This window comes from Ziziphus jujuba, chromosome 5, assembly GCF_031755915.1.
Source record: "Ziziphus jujuba cultivar Dongzao chromosome 5, ASM3175591v1".
Taxonomy (NCBI): Eukaryota; Viridiplantae; Streptophyta; class Magnoliopsida; order Rosales; family Rhamnaceae; genus Ziziphus; species Ziziphus jujuba.
Genome location: NC_083383.1, coordinates 6927451 through 6945276, shown reverse-complemented (window position 1 = coordinate 6945276; position 17826 = coordinate 6927451). Strand labels below are relative to the sequence as shown.

Below are 17826 nucleotides of genomic sequence, written 5' to 3'. Positions count from 1 at the left end.
GATCGAAGCCCTCGTATATTCTAAACATCACTAAAGTTTGTCTATCATCTAGAAGGGAATGTTTCGTGGGGGCATAATATAATTGCTTAAAATTACTTTAAAAAAAAAAAAAAAAAAGAGGGCAAAAACTTAACCAAATACGAAGAGTCATTTGGTCGTGTTGCTTGGGTGTCAATATCTAAAGCCACAGTAAAAACGCACTGACAGTTTTTATGTTTAAGAAGATATATACTGAAGGAAACCCACAATGATTGAGCCATTTGTGGGTAAAGTGGGAACAAAACCAATTGAAGCTTTCCCTTCATTCATCAGTTGCTTTGCTTAATTAGATTTAATCTTATTCTAATGAGTTCCCATTGTCTTAATCTTTGAATTGTTTCATCTTCATGTAAATAATTTACTAATTGTCAAAAATAAAAATAATTAATTTACTTGTGTATTTTGGATGGTTCCGTATATGAATTGGGATAGGGATATTTTGACAATTATCACATACAGCTAGGCTTATTAGTTGGTATAGAGACATGGTCTAATTAATTAGGTCCCGTTAATGTTAAGGGAAAAATTGTAGAGACGTACGACAAAAATCCATAATAGATGGAGATAAGGATTGGAGAATGGGATGTGCAAGACAAAAGGTTATATATATATATAAATATAGGTAGAGTAAATTTCCAAAAGCTGTAAATCAATTTGAATTTGAAAAAGCTGCAAAAAACTGTATCTGGGCAGTTGAAATGAAGGTGGAGTATCACAATCTTGGTAGGGAAAGCAGGGAAGCTAGCTTCGCTGGAGTATTGCGATAAAGCTTTTGAATTTGATGTTTTCCCGTTTTTAAGAATCAATGTTTCACATATATATTAATTATTAGGCTGCTTGGTCCTCACGTACTTTGAAAAATTCAATACTGTACACGTCAGGTGTCCCTTGTGTTGCTATCTAATCTTCGACGAATTTTCTTTAGGAGAAAGCCACCACCCGCCGCTATAGACCAAACATTACCATGTAAATTGATTTATTTTTGGTAAATAAAACATTAACATGTAAATTCATTAAAAAAAATTAAATTAAATTAATGTGTATCATTAATGGTAACACATATTATGATATATATATATATATATATATATATATATATTATATATAATAAATTTGGTTAAAATTTTTAGGATCAATGATACTTATTATATTAAAGTTTAAAATTTTTTAAAAATTATATTCCAGTCATATGAACCTTCAATGAGGAAAATATTACACTTAGTCTTAGTTTATACCTTAACGAGTTAAGCTAGATCAACTTTACCATAACACTAATAACTAAATTATTGAAAAAAAAAAAAAGCTAAAAAATTTCTAATATATCCAAATCAACAAAACATCGTTAGTTTATGCCTGGGATAACTTTGATCATAATGTTTATTTTTCAATAAACTATATTTAATTGGCTTTGGTTTTAAGCTCCTTTTCAAAGTTTGAAGCTCATAGCTTATTGTTTTAGTTGAAACTACATGTTTAGATTATATTTGGGATAACTTTAATTATAATGTTTATTTCCCCAGAAATGATTGGTTAGGTTTTAAGATGTTTTCAAAGTTTTAACTCTAAGAGCTTACTGTTTTGGTTAAAACCATTAGATGAATGGTAAAGAAAAGTTGAGACATTGGAGTCAAATGATGGAGACCCAAATGGGTCCCGGGAACATAGGAATTAAACGGGTGGGACATGAGGATTTTTGGTGGAATTCCACCATCATTATCCACACACGTACACACACACACACACACACACACACATATATATATATATATATATATATATATATATGTATATATCACTTTATGCAATCTAATCTCAATCAACAATCCAACTGCATAATAACAAAACAGAGGGGTGCATTGTAAATGAAAAACAGCGATCCACTGTGACTGTTGTGTGTATGGATCCCTCAAAACCCCTCAATCATATTATTCATTTCCCCAATATTTTATTTGCTCTGTCCCACACTTTTTTTCCCCCTCATCTTTCACAAATTAATTTATACCTCCCCTGCCAAACTGCGTTATAATTTTAAAACTTCTGTAGCTGCTTTACTTAGCTAGCTAATAACTTTATTAATTCTGTTTCAAATAGAGGGTAATTAATTGAGATTTAGGATATATTTTAGTTTACGTCAACTGTGCTTTTGTTTTCTTTAATCCCTTTTATCTTAATAAGTTCCTTTGCTTGCCTTTAGAAAATATAATTCTAATTCAAAAGAAAATTTTATAGAAAATATAATTCTAATCTATATAGTTTATATGTGTCGTGGCAATTAAATTCATATGGCTAACATGCAACTGCAACTGAAAAGACAGAAGAGAGTACTGAATTATGGAGATTTTTCTCTTACTTTTTCATTACGCAAATCATTCATTAATTATCATTTGGTTGCTTAGAGACTAGAGAGTGATCCGGAATGTTCATAATTCATATCAATGAAAACTAACCTTTATTAATCTATATACATACATATATAACTACCTTAATTTGTTTCAGAGTTCTAGTAATTACTAGAACTTTATTCATTGATTGCAATAACTTTTATTGTTTTTTTCATCATATATTTGTCACCGGCCTGGCCAGGAACATATTTGCTCAATCTTCAAGTTTATCAAGTTAAGCACGGCACTTCCAACATGTTTCACAATTTCTTGTTGCTTTACCAATTACCTTAGCTTTATTTGTATTCATTCATTTATTTATTTATTTGCTTAAGTATAATTAACAATATTCTTTCTATTTGCTTTATGGTATGTATTCGATATTCTACTTGGGATTGATTAAAATTAGTTTCACGCATAAAGTCATTGGTGCTAAAACGATATATCAAAGCGATGCTCTCTCTCTCTCTCTCTAAATATAATATTTTTATTTTTTTTATTTTTATAAAAGTCCACTTTGATGCTTCAGTTTTTGCTTTACCACGTCAACAGAGATTCTTTCCGTTAATTTAAAGTCGCTTCTGAGTTGAAATTCTGTCCTAAACTTTAATCCTTAAAATGCAAACTTTTACTTTCACAAACTGATCATCAGTTAGATAATTATTACTAATTATTACATCTCCTCAGTCTAATCCTTCCTTTCCCAATTGTTTCCACACAAACTCAAGTTTCTATTGTTAGATATGCATCCACTTTTGTACTTAACCTTCTTTTCGAAATAAAAAAATTATATATATATATTTTTCCCTGAAAATTGTTTATTATATATTTGCTTATTGAGCGGTAGGTATTTATCATTAATAATCACCGGAAGGAACACAAAGTGGGTGATATGATAGCCAAGGGTAATTAATTCATGTGACAACATTTTTTTTTTTTTTGTGAATAATTATATTTACAGTCTTTTATCTCATGCTGTCCAGCATTCCTATTTGTTTTCTATGCTAACGTTGAATTTATAATTTAAGAAAAAAATTGTTAAGATAAAAACAAATAAAATACAACAAAATTGTCAAAACTCTTTTGATGTTGTTAACCTATATATGTCTTATCTTACCCAACAAAAAAAAAAAAAAAAAATCCCTATTTCTGTTTTGGAGGCTTGTCCTTTTGGCACCAACGTGGTTATTCATTAAGTAAGAAATTTTTTATTGTTTACTACATATAAAGAAAATTTTTATTGTTTACTACATATAACTTTTTTTTTATTTTATGAATTGCTACAAATTCCTCCTGTTGGAATAAAAAGAAAAGAATAATATCGTATCAATCTATCATTTCAAGGATTTATTATAATGATATGAAATAAAAATCTCATCATATAATAATAGACCGCTAGGACTAATAGTGGACAGGGCACTAGAAAAATGGGAGGGGTTTGGGACCAAATTTTGTTTCATTTTAATGAAAGGTTCGCGTCTAATCTAATCTAATCCACACCAAAAAACATAACAAAATAAAGATTTTATTTAGTGTTAGAATCTTTAGCCTCAAAATAGAACATATGTGAAAAAAAAAAAGAAAAAGGGGCACTTGTTCTCTCCACTTGAAGTGGATATATGACGCACGTAGAGAACCATTTTAATTATTATGCTTCTTCTGCAGATAAGAAAGCAAGCACTCAAAATGTCAGCACCACCGTTCGACATCTACTTCCCAGACACATGAATATTATATCTTTTCTCTTAGTACGTTCTTTTCTTATAAATAGTTAATTATTATATACACCAAAACCTACCGTACTACCTCCAATCCCATCCTTTCCTCTCATATCCTTTTGTGTATTTTGAAGGATTATTATTATTTTTATATTAATGAAGACAGTGAATTTGAATTCTAAACTTCTATAGTTGTATTGGAGAAAATATTGATTTTGTCAATGTGGAAGGCCATTATAAGAAATCGCATTGTTTCAACATGACTAAAATATATATTAATTTTGGGCACTAATGAGATCATTTAATAAGATTCTTTGTTTTTTTTGTGTAATATCTTTTCTCGCAAGCTTCCATGCCAAATGGATCAATCCAACGTAATTGTAATTCTTTTTTTTTTTTTTTTTTTTTCCTCTTTTTGGATTTTCAGCTTGTAGCCCACTTTTAAGCTGGCCTTCGAGATTGCTGATGACCAGTTGTTTTACATATCGTCTCCATTTTACAAGAGTCAGCATTCAATATCGAAGCACTGGTACCTCATATATATTCTTTTAGAAGCCATTCCAATGTCTAATCATATATATATATATATATATATGCGCAAGTTATATACAAAATGCAATCTTTATGATCAGTATCAACCATCCACTTTTTGGATTCAGATTTCTGATTCTGAAAGAAATTTGGATTACCCAACTTGGTTCATTTCACATTCAATTTGTTCCATATAGCTGATCCGATAATTAAGGAACTTCTCTTATTTATTTATTTTTGGTTTTAAAAATACTTGCATTAAATGACGTAATAATTAGTGGACTAGCTTTGCATCTCCACTAGATTTTGTATATGGACATTGTAAGTTGTTTTGTCCCTTTCAAGAGGTATGAGCATATTCATCTGGGATTTGGTTCCTATAAACGTATTATTTGTTTGGTATACTTCACCATTTGCGTTTTCACCGAACTTCAATCCGACGGCTTCATATGAAGAAGTACCTTTCCATCCTTAAAAGATGCAGAATTGGGAACCTAATAAGCAACAAATCTGAATCCAAGCACCTTTCGGTTTATTCCAATATGAAAATCAAGATAACAAAAGAATATTTAAAAAATAAATCAACCACAAAAGCATGAAATCCCTTAATAACAAGCAAGGTTACAGCTTTTCTAAAATGTCAGCAGTTTGAAAACAATCTGTGAGGCACCTGATGCATATTAGCTTCTTCTTGATATATATATACATATATTCATCAATTTTCAGAGGTTTGATTTTAATTTCTGATTTCTTAGAGCTTCATCGACAACTCTAGCTATTTGCCAATTTGTGCTTTTTGTCACCTCGGAATGGACAAACATGACTAAACATGAATATACCGTAAAAGAGTACCATACTATAGATTGGAGAAATTTTATATGCAATTCCAAGAGTGAGTTATACTGGGACGGTTCAAACTAAATGTCCAAAACCAATGGACTCATTTGGGATGGAGATTTAGACCCATATTTAATTCAGGCGGGCCGGTCTTTTATGTTGCAGCCCAAGGAAATAATTGGACTTCTGATTGAAGTTAGCCCAGCTTAAATTCCTTACCATACGAACAAGGAAATAATAATGGGAGACGTGTTTTTAGGATGTTATGGGACCCAGCAGGTGGGGTCTCCAAGTCCGGAATCAAAATGGAAGATTGTGAATCATATATTTTGAGCCACATGAGTCAATAAAACACGAAACACCATTCTTATGGTGTGAGTAACTCACATGCTAGCAATTCTTTTCCACAGTTTCGCTAGGCTCCCATTGAGCCACATGTACTCCAAACCTGTCAGCAGTAGGACGCGCCATGTGTCCTCTCTCTCTCTCTCTCTCTCTCTCTCTGTGAGACTGCGAGACAAAGCGAGACAGAGCTAGACTTTCCGACTCACTTGTTGTGCCCCAAGCCATTCTTCTATCGACTCACACAGCCAATTTAAACGCAAAAATTTAAACCCAGCTATAGAACAAACAGAGTGTGGAATCGCAAAATTACAAATGAGGACACTTGTTTCGCGCTTGATCCATTCTAGATCATCAATTCCCAGACTCTAGTATTCTCTTCTATCCTTTTTCTTTTTCAATCTTTCTGAATTCATTTTTTATTTGCATATTTATTTATTCTTGTTACTGCTTGTAATTTGATCCTGTTTCCAGTTTTTATTTTGTTCCTTTCGTGATGTTATGTTTCGCTACTATGTAATGTTGGCGGAAGAATGAAAATTTTGGGACGCTATGACCCTAGGACCGCTATTTTCTAATTAGTTTCCAAGTTATTTGGCGACAATTTTTCGTCAGTGTTTTATGCTTAATTTTTATTTTTATTTCTTTGATGGGTTGTTCTACATTGATGAATCTATGGGTGGAATGGAACAGATAGGTGAAGAAATTTGTGGAATTTGTAAAATGTTCTTGTGAGACCTAATTTTGAAGTATTAAAATCGTTATTTTGTAGAATTACCTTGTCTTATGCATGATTTGCATTTTTCATGTTGATCTTAAGCGATCAATCGGGGGATTTGTTTGTTTTTCATTGCCTCATTTTGACTGTTAATATGTTTGCGTTGAGAATGTAAGACAAACAGGAGAAATAGAATCTATAAATTTGTTGTTAGATGGTAAATTGATTTCTAGAACCTAGTAGAGCCTACGGTTCTGACATTTTGATTTCTGAACTAGACGAGAAAAATTATGGACCCCTTTTGTGGTGCATAGTATTGTTGATTATGACATGAACAAATATATTTATCTTTGTACAAACTTTTAACGATGTTTTGACTTCTGGCAGAGTCAAACATTTATTCCAGAGACCAGATAGCAGTAATAGGAGTAGCTGTTCTTGTTGTTGTCTTTTTTTTTCTTTTTTTTTTTTTCCCTTTTTTCCTAATGTTTATTTAAATTTTCTTGTCTTTATCTATCAAGTACAATGTCTGCATCCAACAATGGGAGATATCTGTCAACAGACTCTAAGGTTGATGAACCTTTTAAAGTTGAGGAAGCAGAAACAGTTCATGTTCCACCTCCTCCAACAGAGAAGGTATTTGGTTCTGAGGGTTATTGATACCTATATTGGAAATTCATCATATAGTATGTTTGTTGTATGCATTCCTAGGTGATCTTACGATTTCAATTGTCATACTGATTCAGTTACTTGTGTTGGGTGGAAATGGATTTGTTGGCTCACATATTTGTAGAGAAGCTTTAGATCGTGGTTTATCTGTTGCAAGTATAAGCAGGTATAATTCTGCTTATATATATATATATATATATACATATATATCTTTGTTGAAGTTTTGTTATTTAAAATCTTAAATTGTATTGATTCTAGACAAGATAATTTAGTCTCAAAATAGACTTACACCATTCAGTGTCCTATGGTATCTTAAGAGTATGGTGGATGATATCAAAATACAAAATAACAGGATATGTATTCACCAAAAAAAAAAAAATAATAATAATAATAGTAATAATAATAATAATAACAGGATATGTTTTCTTGGTACAAATTGTCAATTTCTAACAATATGAAGCTATTCTAGAGATAGATCCTCTAATTACTTTCTCGTAAGTCATAACAAACCTCAGTTGTGAATTAAATCAGAGAAAAGAGGATCCTATGGTTATAATCTCAATTTAAGTGGATTTTTGGATTACTCTGCTGTGTCATAGTGCTGGGTCCTTCTGGCATCTCTATTGTATTTGGACAGCTCCTCTGCCCCTTTGTCTGACCATGATATTACTTAACATATATAATTAACTTCATGTTGCATTCCTTTTTCTTTTTCAGATCTGGTAGGTCATCTAAACATGATCCTTGGGCTAATAATGTGACTTGGCATCAAGGTTTGTTTTCTTGCTTAGTATACTTATTCCACAACCTAAATTTTTCTTGCTTAGTATGTGCTAATCCTTCTTTTATTGGCAGGAAATCTCCTATCACCTGGTTCATGGGAGGATGCTCTGACTGGTGTCACTGCTGTTGTATGTATTCCCTTGAACCCATTATCATTGTAGTTGAATGGTCAAGGATTAGAGATTTGCACATGGTTGCAAGCTTATACGTGTAGCACATTATGGTTTTGTGATTGATTATCTTTTGTACTTTGTTTTTCAAAATATGCTTCTGTTATGAGTGATAAAACTTGGAGAAGAGTGCACATGATGGTTTGGCTTGATTCAATTTCCATGTCACAATTTTGGTTTTGTTGGTCGTTGCATGGATAAGAGATCTTTTTGTTCGATGGCATTGTTATTGTTTGTGTTATGATTTCTATTCAGATGCAATGCATATATATATATATATATATATTTTTTTTTTAAAAGTAGCACTCGAGGCTTTAGTTTTCTGCTGATAAGATATTAAATAATAAAGTACCACGTTTTTCTTTTTGAAAGTGAAACTGCCTTTACACTAACCTGCCTGCCTAGCCTTTCTTATATGAAAGAGAAATATTAAACTGCTTAGCTCCCTCATTCTCTATTCTGATACTGAAGTAATTTGATTTCAGAAGTTCATAGAGTTGCTTTTCTGGGAGAGATGTTGATTTGCTCTGCTAATTAAGGTTTCTTTTCGTAGATATCCTGTGTTGGTGGTTTTGGCTCCAATTCTTACATGTATAAGATCAATGGTACGGCAAACATCAACGCTATTAGGGCGGCTTCAGACAAAGGTAGGAATCCATCTAATGTTCTTACTTCTTATAATATTTGGTTCTGCCATCTTTCAATTAATTGATGAATTGCCAATTGCTGCAATAATTGATAGCTCTAAAAGATGAAAACATAATTAATCAACATATCACCATGGATATTAGCCCAATCTAAATTCTGTACAATCTACAATTTGATCACTTCTTTGTCTGGGACACGTTTTTGTTTGATTGGTCCTTGATCCTGCAGGTGTAAAAATATTTGTCTATATCTCTGCTGCTGATTTTGGGGTGTTGCCAATTGCTGCAATAATTGATAGCTCTAAAAGATAAAAACATAATTAATCAACATATCACCATGGATATTAGTCCAATCTAAATGCTGTACAATCTACAATTTGATCACTTATTTGTCTGGTGCACGTTTTTGTTTGTCCTTGATCCTGCAGGTGTAAAAAGGTTTGTCTATATCTCTGCTGCTGATTTTGGGGTGGCAAATTATATTCTACAAGGATATTATGATGGAAAGGTACTATCTTGGTCACTGGTTACTTTTAAGCTTACTGGTTACTTTTGCCCTAAAAATGCTTATCAGCATAAGACTTGGGATTTGAGAGCATTTTCTCTATGTTTTTATTTTTTTAATGGGTTAGTCTTCACAAAACATGATAGCAGTACTAAGTAAAATTTGTTTAGTGATAGTGAAGAGTCAGAAAGTATTGGTGCTTTTTATATTGTTTTCAATTCTTCTCTCAATTATGGTTATACAATTACATGATCTAGAAAATTAAGCTCTATAGTTGTGCTTGTGATGCTAATTGTTTTTGTACCTTTCAATATTATCTAAAAAATTTATGTTTCCTATCTTTTTTAATGTAGAGAGCTGCTGAAGCAGAGTTGCTAATTAAATACCCTTATGGAGGTGAGCTTTCCGATTTTAACGTAATATTCATAACTAGCAGTAAACTCTGAGTTGGTTGATTGTATAACTGTGTGAAATGGGCCTTCCTCTAAACAAAAGTAAAAGAATATTTCATCATAATAACGATTAATAAACTTTATTTTCTTTGGGACTTGGGGGTCCATTATCTTGCACATGTTCTTTATCCTGATTTTGGAAATATTATTATAGCTGAGCAATGGAGCCTGCATTGTAGTTATTTATTCTTTGGACATTATTTGACTTTTCAGGAGTAATTCTGAGGCCTGGATTCATTTATGGGACACGTAATGTTGGAAGCGTGAAATTACCTCTTGGTGTGATTGGTTCTCCACTAGAGATGGTATTATTTTGTCTTCCTTCCTATGATATGTCTTTTTGGTATGCATATTGGCCATCTATGCTATGCTTGCTGAAGAGTGATGATCCATATGACCAGATTTTCAATAGAATTAGCCAAACAAAGTGCATGAACTGGCAATCCTCTGGTTCAAAGTAATAGTAAACTGCATGCATTCTTATTAGTAAAGAAATGATTAATAGCATACATGCATGTGAGTTTTGAGCATGCAGCGTTCTTCTCTGTTAGTGTATTTCTATGTAGTTTTCTAAGTTGTATTGCTTATGTACTCCTAAAAAAATTTTCAGTTTTCAGGTTTTCTGTAGTATTAGCTTAGATGGTGAAAGTAGAAAGATTCTTTAAGCAGCTTTTTAGTGAAACAATGTCCCACTCCCCCTTTCCAATTATCTGGTAAACACTATAATCCAATTCATTTTCACAAAATTGCAGGTTCTTCAACACACAAGACCTTTGAACCAACTGCCATTCGTTGGGCCGCTGTTTACTCCTCCAGTCAATGTTACTGCGGTGGCGAAGGTTGCTGTTAGAGCTGCAACTGATCCTGTGTTTCCTCCCGGCGTCATAGATATCTATGGGATTCAACGATATAGCCAGCAAAAGTCTAAGTAGATACCTTAAGTCTTCTCTTTTCTTTTTGTTTTGGTCAGCTTTGAGCTGTCAGAAATTTTTTTTTTAACCATTATTGAAATGGAGGTCCTTCTTGTCTGATATTGGTAACTGGTATCATAAAAATTTAAACTTTGTTAGGGCACTTTAGTGTAATAATGTTTGCCAAATTTTTATATGATATGCTGGTTTGATCATTCTTTCTGATAAATGATCAACTTGTTAAATTTAGGTGACATCATATGAATCTACTATCATCTTTTACTACCCCATCTCTCATGTATATGTATCTACATAATATATGCCACCTTCCAGGCTGCTAACAGGGTTGGCTCATGTTGTAACTGATCCTAGTTCCAGTCTATTCTCTTTTTCTTCTTTTATTTATTTATTTTTCGGACGACTGTACTGCTTTAGCCACTGCTGTTGGTCTTTTTATTTATTTATTTATTTATTTATTAATCTTATTTTTGCCATGAATAGCTGAAAAGCCTAAGTGAAAAAAAAAAAAAAAAACAAAAAAACCAAAAACAAAACAAATTTTGGCCTTTTTTTATATTTTATTTTTAGTTTTTTTTGTGTGTGCATGGATGTGAGTGTGTTTTTGGGGATGTATTTCAAATTCATCCAATTTGATTTGACTGATTAGGGGTTAAAATGCAAAATGGAACGGTTTCTGGCTTTTCATGATTATTTTTTTTACTCTGTACTTACCCTCTTTTTTGGGTTCCTTACTTATGTTTAATTCAAAATAAATCAAAACTAACCATGACAAAACTTACCAAACAAGTATTTTTTTAAAATTTTTTTTTAATTGATTTTTATTAAAATTGGAGCTATTTATTTTCGGACGGGATTCGAACTCTGGGTTGTTGAGAATTGATTTTTATGTTTAATTTTTAAAAACGAAATATCGTACTAAAATATATTATTTTGATTAAGAGATTTTTATTTATTTTTATTTATTTTTTGTAGTCTAAAACAACTCGTTGTAAGAAAGATATATTAAAATTTATTGTAAAACTGAATCCAAAAAAGAAAAGAAAAAATTATTTCTTATTTCCTTAATTTTTTAAATCTGCAATAATAGTGTGTATATATATAAAAGACCGGCGCAAACCATAGAGCAGAGGAAGATTCTATAATTTGAGTGAGAGTTGAGAGAATCGAAGGTAAAGAGAAACAGGGAGAGAGAATGAACCATAACCAGCAATCCACCGAAGCCAGGCACGACGATGACCCAGCGCTATCCGAGTTTCTCGCTTCTCTAATGGACTACACCCCTACTGTAAACCCTATTTTCCTTTCTCTTCTTTTCCCAGCACCATTCAATTAGACTTTTTGCTTTCTTAGAAAAAATAGGATCAAAAATTGATCTTTTCGGATGCCATTTAATTCAATTGCATATAAGTTGTTGGTGTTATTTTTGTATTTCAGATACCTGACGAGCTCGTGGAGCATTACTTGGCCAAGAGCGGGTTTCAGTGTCCCGACGTTCGATTGTAGGTACTCTTTTTCTTTTTTTGTTTTTTTTTGAATATATACATGCGCTTGTTTTCTTTGATTTCGTTATGTTTCTTTTAAACTTTTGGTGTAATTTGATGAATTAATTATGTGCTAAACTACGCTAACTCGCTAAGCAGTTAAATACGATAAGTGCAAACAAGGAGAACCTTTCTAGTCTGAGTGCTGCTTTAAGTGGAACAAATTACTTTATTAAATAAGTTTCCTGTAGTTTTGAAGTGTAGAATGTATGTTTATTAATTCAATTTATCATTTACTTGTTTTTATTTCATTGAGTATATGTTTGGTGAAATTATGCATGGTTCTTTTCTATACTGAGGAAGGATTGCTGGGGATGAGCTAGATTATTGGTTAAAGAGAATATCCTTATCTATTAAGGTTGCTTGCCAGGAACCGCTATTTTCTTTACTGTTTCATAGCTGATGAAGTTTTGTATGCCTCAGAGGAAAGATTATACAACGTTATGCTGCAGTTTCTAGATTACCATCTGTATGGATTGTTAAGTCTTATTCTGACAGCTTGCAGTTTACAGCAGAATTATGATTGATTGTTCCCTTTTATTTGTTGAGAGTTATGTAAGCTGTATTCGTTGCACAAAACCAGTCACATCTACGTTAAAAAGTGCAGTTGTCGTGATTCACTGATTTCCATGGTCAAAAGCAATGCTTCTACAATTAAATAAAGGGCTACTGCTGTAAGTGAAAAGAAAAAAAAAAAAAAGAATAAAAAAGAAAAAAGGAAGTCAGAACTTTATATTGCAAAAATACCTTTTTCTGAAGAATACTTTATCTGTTTCCTGGATTATTTTTTTTCTTGTTGCAACTATTGTAGATCACCCTTCAGCTTTAACATTATGTTTGTGCTACTGCAATGACGTACCAAGTTAGTTGTGTGGCAGAGAAAAAGAGTAAGATTAGGCTTCCTTGTCTTTTGGGTGAACAAGAGAACTCATTCACTATGTGATAGGATAAGCGCTTTCTCCCAGTGTATTTTTCCTTCTCATTTATTCTTTTGGGAGATATAATTCATTTATACCTTTCATGTCATTCTAAGCTATTATTTGAAGTTCATTGTGGAAGAACTCTTGAAAGAACATTCGTATGAGGCAGTAGCGTAGAATGTCAATAACCCTTTTGTGCTTCCAATTGAATTGTATCAATTATTTATAAATTTTTATTGTGATATATTATCTATGGATTGACTTCTCTTTTTATGTTTTTCAGGATTAGGCTGGTGGCTGTTGCCACACAGAAGTTTGTTGCAGAGGTTGCTGGTGATGCTCTTCAGTAAGCCATTTACTTCTCCTCTTGACTTATGTCATAAGCTTGTTCATGCTCACAAACACACGCAACCGCATGTATCCAATTTTTCCCCCTCTCTTTTCTATGACATAGCCATATACTCTGGGGAAGACTAAGGGGATTTTTGATGGGGCACCCCTGGGTTGGGGGGATGGCTGGAATGTTGTAGTTGGTGATAAGTTGTAGTTGTGATATGTAAATAAATGATTATCCAATGTAAAAATGTTTGTAATATCTAATTTGTAATGGAAAGGCTAAGCATTAGGTTGGGAGATTATTGAGACGTGATCCCAACTATTTTTCTGACTAAGTTGTGCTAACTTCTCGTGATTGGTAGAATTGTGCACTGCATTCTGTCATACGTAAAAACCTGGATTCGAAATGAATCTGGATTTCCTTATTTATTGTTTGTGGAGAGAAAAAGAATGTAGGGGAGAGGAAGAGGTTAATAAATTTGTGTCAAACCTTATTACATAGAAATTAATGTTTATTGATTTCTTACATGCATCAAAAGATGATTTATCCTATGGATTATGGTATCAAAATTAGACTCCATGGTAGGTCACAGTTACTTTTTGTTTCTGTTTAAGTTTGGTTGTTGCAAGATGGTTTACTTCTTTCTCCTCCCGTAGGCAATGCAAGGCAAGACAGGCATCAATTGTCAAGGACAAAAGGGATAAGCAGCAAAAGGTACTCAATTTACTCTAGGAAGTTATATCCTTATATCCTTAGTATTTTTGGCTACTCTGTAACTGTTTTGTGGACACAGGATAAGCGGCTAATTTTGACAATGGAGGACTTGTCAAAGGCTTTGCGTGAGGTAAGCACTGAAACTTTTAGTATAGTATTGGCTTGATGAATTTACTTTTATGGATCCAGCTTTCTAGTCCAGAGACTTCATTACAGACAAAAAGAGTAATTAAAATGCTTGATCCAACTAATGAAGAGATGCAATGATAGATTTTTCCTTGTTTATACTCTAAAAGCAAGATATTGGCGAGGGTTAGTATTTTCTTGGATGATGTACTGGTATAAAGCAATGTGCCAACATTGAACATTCCTTCCAAGTCACAACACTGAAGATACTAGTTGATACCTTTTACTGCTTGAGCATTTAAATTTAAAAAATAAAAAAATAACATAGTAACTTGTCAGTTGAAGTTATTTTCAGCCACTTGTGCTTATACAGTCAACTTTCATCATGATGTAATGATGCATGCAAAAGTGGCTGTCTGTGCATGAGAATTGTGATTTGAGCTCAATAGAATCTTAAATGTCACTGAGATTTCTTGATAGCATTAGACTGGGTTAATATTGGTTTGAACATTCTGATCTATCCACGAATGCATCCCTCTGGTTACATCTCACTGGTTATTTAGTTTTTAAGTCACCTAACATTTTGTTTTTTTGTTTTTTTTTTTTTTTTTAACACTAATTAGACTTCGTTGTTTATTATTATTCAATGAACAGCATGGTGTGAATGTGAAGCACCAAGAATATTTTGCCGACAGCCCTTCAACTGGGATGGATCCTGCTTCAAGAGAGGAATGAAGTGCAGCCGGACCTATAAATCCATTTTCGTTTTGTAAGGCTAACTAGATAAAAGTGAAGCGTAATCACTTAGTTCTTCTGCATTTTGTACTAGAGAGTTTACTGGTAATGTAAAGTAGTTATTTTTAATTGAAATATCTTTATATTGTGAAAATATTCAATATCTTTGTACATTTCGTGGTAATATCCAGCCGTCTTTCTGGGTTTGCATTGTAGCACCTTGACCATTCGACTCTGCCGAATTTGAATTTTTGTTAGCGAGACCTTTTGCTCGCTGTTCTACCTAATTCTATGGCTGTCCTTTCGGAGACGTAGATGGTTCTACATCGTATATGTTTAGGCCGAACTGGTGAAGTGATTATTGGGGAAGAAGGGGAAAATAATGTGTATTCTAATCGAATTTTTATCAAGTAAATTCTGATATAATCTCTGTTACAGTCTAGGTTTTTCTATGACCAAGTCAGTTTGGACACCAATGCGTCATTGTTTAATTAGCTAGATGGCACTGGCTGCGATAATGATTATTATTGTCTAAATGAAAATGGTAACTTAAATCCATGGTTGGGTGTTCATCCAGGGTAGCTACATTGAACAATAATAATTATATTGATTTCAGATACCGAATCATTTTTACCAAGCAAAGCAAATTCAGCACCCAACCATGGAAAAAGTCTATTGACTATGAAATTGTCTACGGTCAAGTAACAGGCATAGAAAATTAAACCCACGCAATGCAATGTTTTCTTAAAGGCCGTTAAACGTGGAGAGCAAAGAACATTTTTCCTGCCAGTTAACGGTCCACGATGTCTTTTCGTAGAATGCTGTTAACGAGTATGTGACGGGGAATGAGTCCCAGAATCGAATACTATATAGAAAGTAAAAAGTAATAAATTCCACATTAGACTTTACATATTCCTTATTCAAACAGCTGGATTTTTGGACTTTTATAGAAATTCAGAAACACAAACATCCTAAGCTTCCTTGATCATAAAAATCAAATAATTGAAGTAACGTTTATTCAAGATTTGATTTCCATTTTTTTATTTGGACTTGATTTCTTTTCGAACATATAATATAAATAAATTAATATATCTTAAAAGATATATATAAATTTATAATTTCGTTTTAAACATTTAGTCAAATTAATAAAGATTTAAAATTATAATGATAAAGTGGTATTCATAACTTTTAATCATCTTCTTATGTAGTAGCAACTATTTATCTTTTATCAAATTATAGAAACTACATAATGAATAATTATCTATTAAGTGTTTGCTTTATTTAATAGAAAAAAAACAAGTATTTATCTTGTATCAGATTATATATTTTAGATAATGAATAATTAACCATATATGCTTATATATATACATTATATACTATCTATCTCATACATTTATATACGGTTAGGCGCGCCTTTCTGCGCTTTTTTATTCTCAAGGCATATATATCCAAGGCGTACGCCTTTCAGATGTGATGCTTAAAAATGTATTGACTATTTGAGACACTTTTGAACCGCCTCGCGTCGGGGTGTAGACGTGTAGTTCAAGGCGAGCCTCACGGCTAGCTGTTAAAACAGTGGTCAGGAATATACTGCTTTAATTCAGAGCTGATTCGTTGATGTTTTCCAAAGTAATATTAAAATAATCAATTAGAAGTCGTCTTCCGTGAGGGTACATTCTTATAACTTACACAATTTCAATAATTTAAATATTTATTAACACAAAATATATCTACTAATTATATTTTTATGAAGATATACTTTCATTAAATATATATATATATATAAAATTGCGATTTTAATCTCTATCATGAGACTTCAAGCCAAATTCTAAATGCGAGACAGATTTGAGACTTGTTCATCTTTCTTGCAGACCAAGTCCTTCAAGTTTACGTCCTAGTTTTTAGAAAGATCTGGAATAAATAATTAACTATCTTGAATATATTTTGCTTTCATGTCACCGTTAGAAATATACTGAATATATTTATATATATATACACACACACACTTACTCGCATACATAAGCAAGTGGATTTCTGAACATGGTTGGATTCCTCTTGACCGCAAAACGTGTTAATAATATACACATAAACTTTACAGTCAGGAAGTCATGCCAAGTAATTTTTCAAGTCTAGTAGGCATTTGATGATTTCAGAGTAGAATCGATCATAGTTCTTTTAATAAAATAATAACATAAATTTTCTCCCTATAATTAAATGCCACTTTTTATATGCTATTAGAAAAAAAAAAAAAAGTTTTAAATGTTCTTCTACACATCATTTAGATAACAACATAACTAGGTAGTTTCCCCTTTAATGTTCTGAAGTCAAGATGTAATTTGAAATTAATTGCGTGTTCAATTAGTTTTCTTTTTAACTTTGAAGTCCAATCTTTGGTTTCTGTGGATCATAGTGTGTTTAATGAATTTCCAGGATATAGGAATAGGAAACCGGTAGTGGAAAAGTCAGAAAATATAGTTTTTAATTAGATTAAAAGGAGCGCCAACCAACCAAAAATATCTATCTGCATATCTGACTTGTAGTCTTTTTTTATTACCACTTTTCCAACATTTTTTTTAGACACGATGACTGCATCATATACAGGGCATCATGGAACCAATATATTTATCTGCTTATTTGATTATTTGTGAAGGACTTTTTCTAAAACAATTTTTAAAAAATAAAATAAAAAAATGAATCGAATATTACTATGGACGATTGTCATCAATCAT

The 17826-nt window shown here is 32.1% G+C and overlaps 2 protein-coding genes across 2 annotated transcripts; both read left to right on the top strand.

The window, feature by feature from the left end:
* Positions 1-5970: 5970 nt before the first annotated feature.
* On the top strand, positions 5971-10988 carry LOC107419903 (uncharacterized protein At1g32220, chloroplastic). Its single transcript, XM_016028734.4, has 10 exons — positions 5971-6219; positions 7088-7202; positions 7313-7401; positions 7953-8008; positions 8091-8146; positions 8742-8835; positions 9264-9343; positions 9694-9736; positions 10006-10097; positions 10545-10988. Exons 1-10 carry the CDS (start codon positions 6164-6166, stop codon positions 10722-10724), a joined length of 861 nt encoding a protein of 286 aa, XP_015884220.1. The 5' UTR covers positions 5971-6163; the 3' UTR covers positions 10725-10988.
* Positions 10989-11828: 840 nt separating this feature from the next.
* LOC107419905 (transcription initiation factor TFIID subunit 10) lies at positions 11829-15312 on the top strand. The gene is made up of 6 exons (XM_048475828.2): positions 11829-12009; positions 12159-12223; positions 13469-13531; positions 14179-14236; positions 14316-14366; positions 15017-15312. The coding sequence occupies exons 1-6, from the start codon at positions 11917-11919 to the stop codon at positions 15095-15097; spliced, it is 411 nt and encodes a 136-aa protein (XP_048331785.1). The 5' UTR covers positions 11829-11916; the 3' UTR covers positions 15098-15312.
* The last annotated feature ends 2514 nt before the right edge of the window (positions 15313-17826 follow it).

Bases quoted from the DNA above. Each gene is read 5' to 3' on its own strand.
- LOC107419903 (XM_016028734.4), top strand. From the start codon at position 6,164: ATGAGGACACTTGTTTCGCGCTTGATCCATTCTAGATCATCAATTCCC. The intron at 7,402-7,952 runs GTATAATTCTGC...TTTCTTTTTCAG, and splicing joins TCTGTTGCAAGTATAAGCAG to ATCTGGTAGGTCATCTAAAC. The intron at 9,344-9,693 runs GTACTATCTTGG...TTTTTAATGTAG, and splicing joins AAGGATATTATGATGGAAAG to AGAGCTGCTGAAGCAGAGTT.
- LOC107419905 (XM_048475828.2), top strand. From the start codon at position 11,917: ATGAACCATAACCAGCAATCCACCGAAGCCAGGCACGACGATGACCCA. The intron at 14,237-14,315 runs GTACTCAATTTA...TTGTGGACACAG, and splicing joins AAAGGGATAAGCAGCAAAAG to GATAAGCGGCTAATTTTGAC. The intron at 14,367-15,016 runs GTAAGCACTGAA...TTCAATGAACAG, and splicing joins TGTCAAAGGCTTTGCGTGAG to CATGGTGTGAATGTGAAGCA.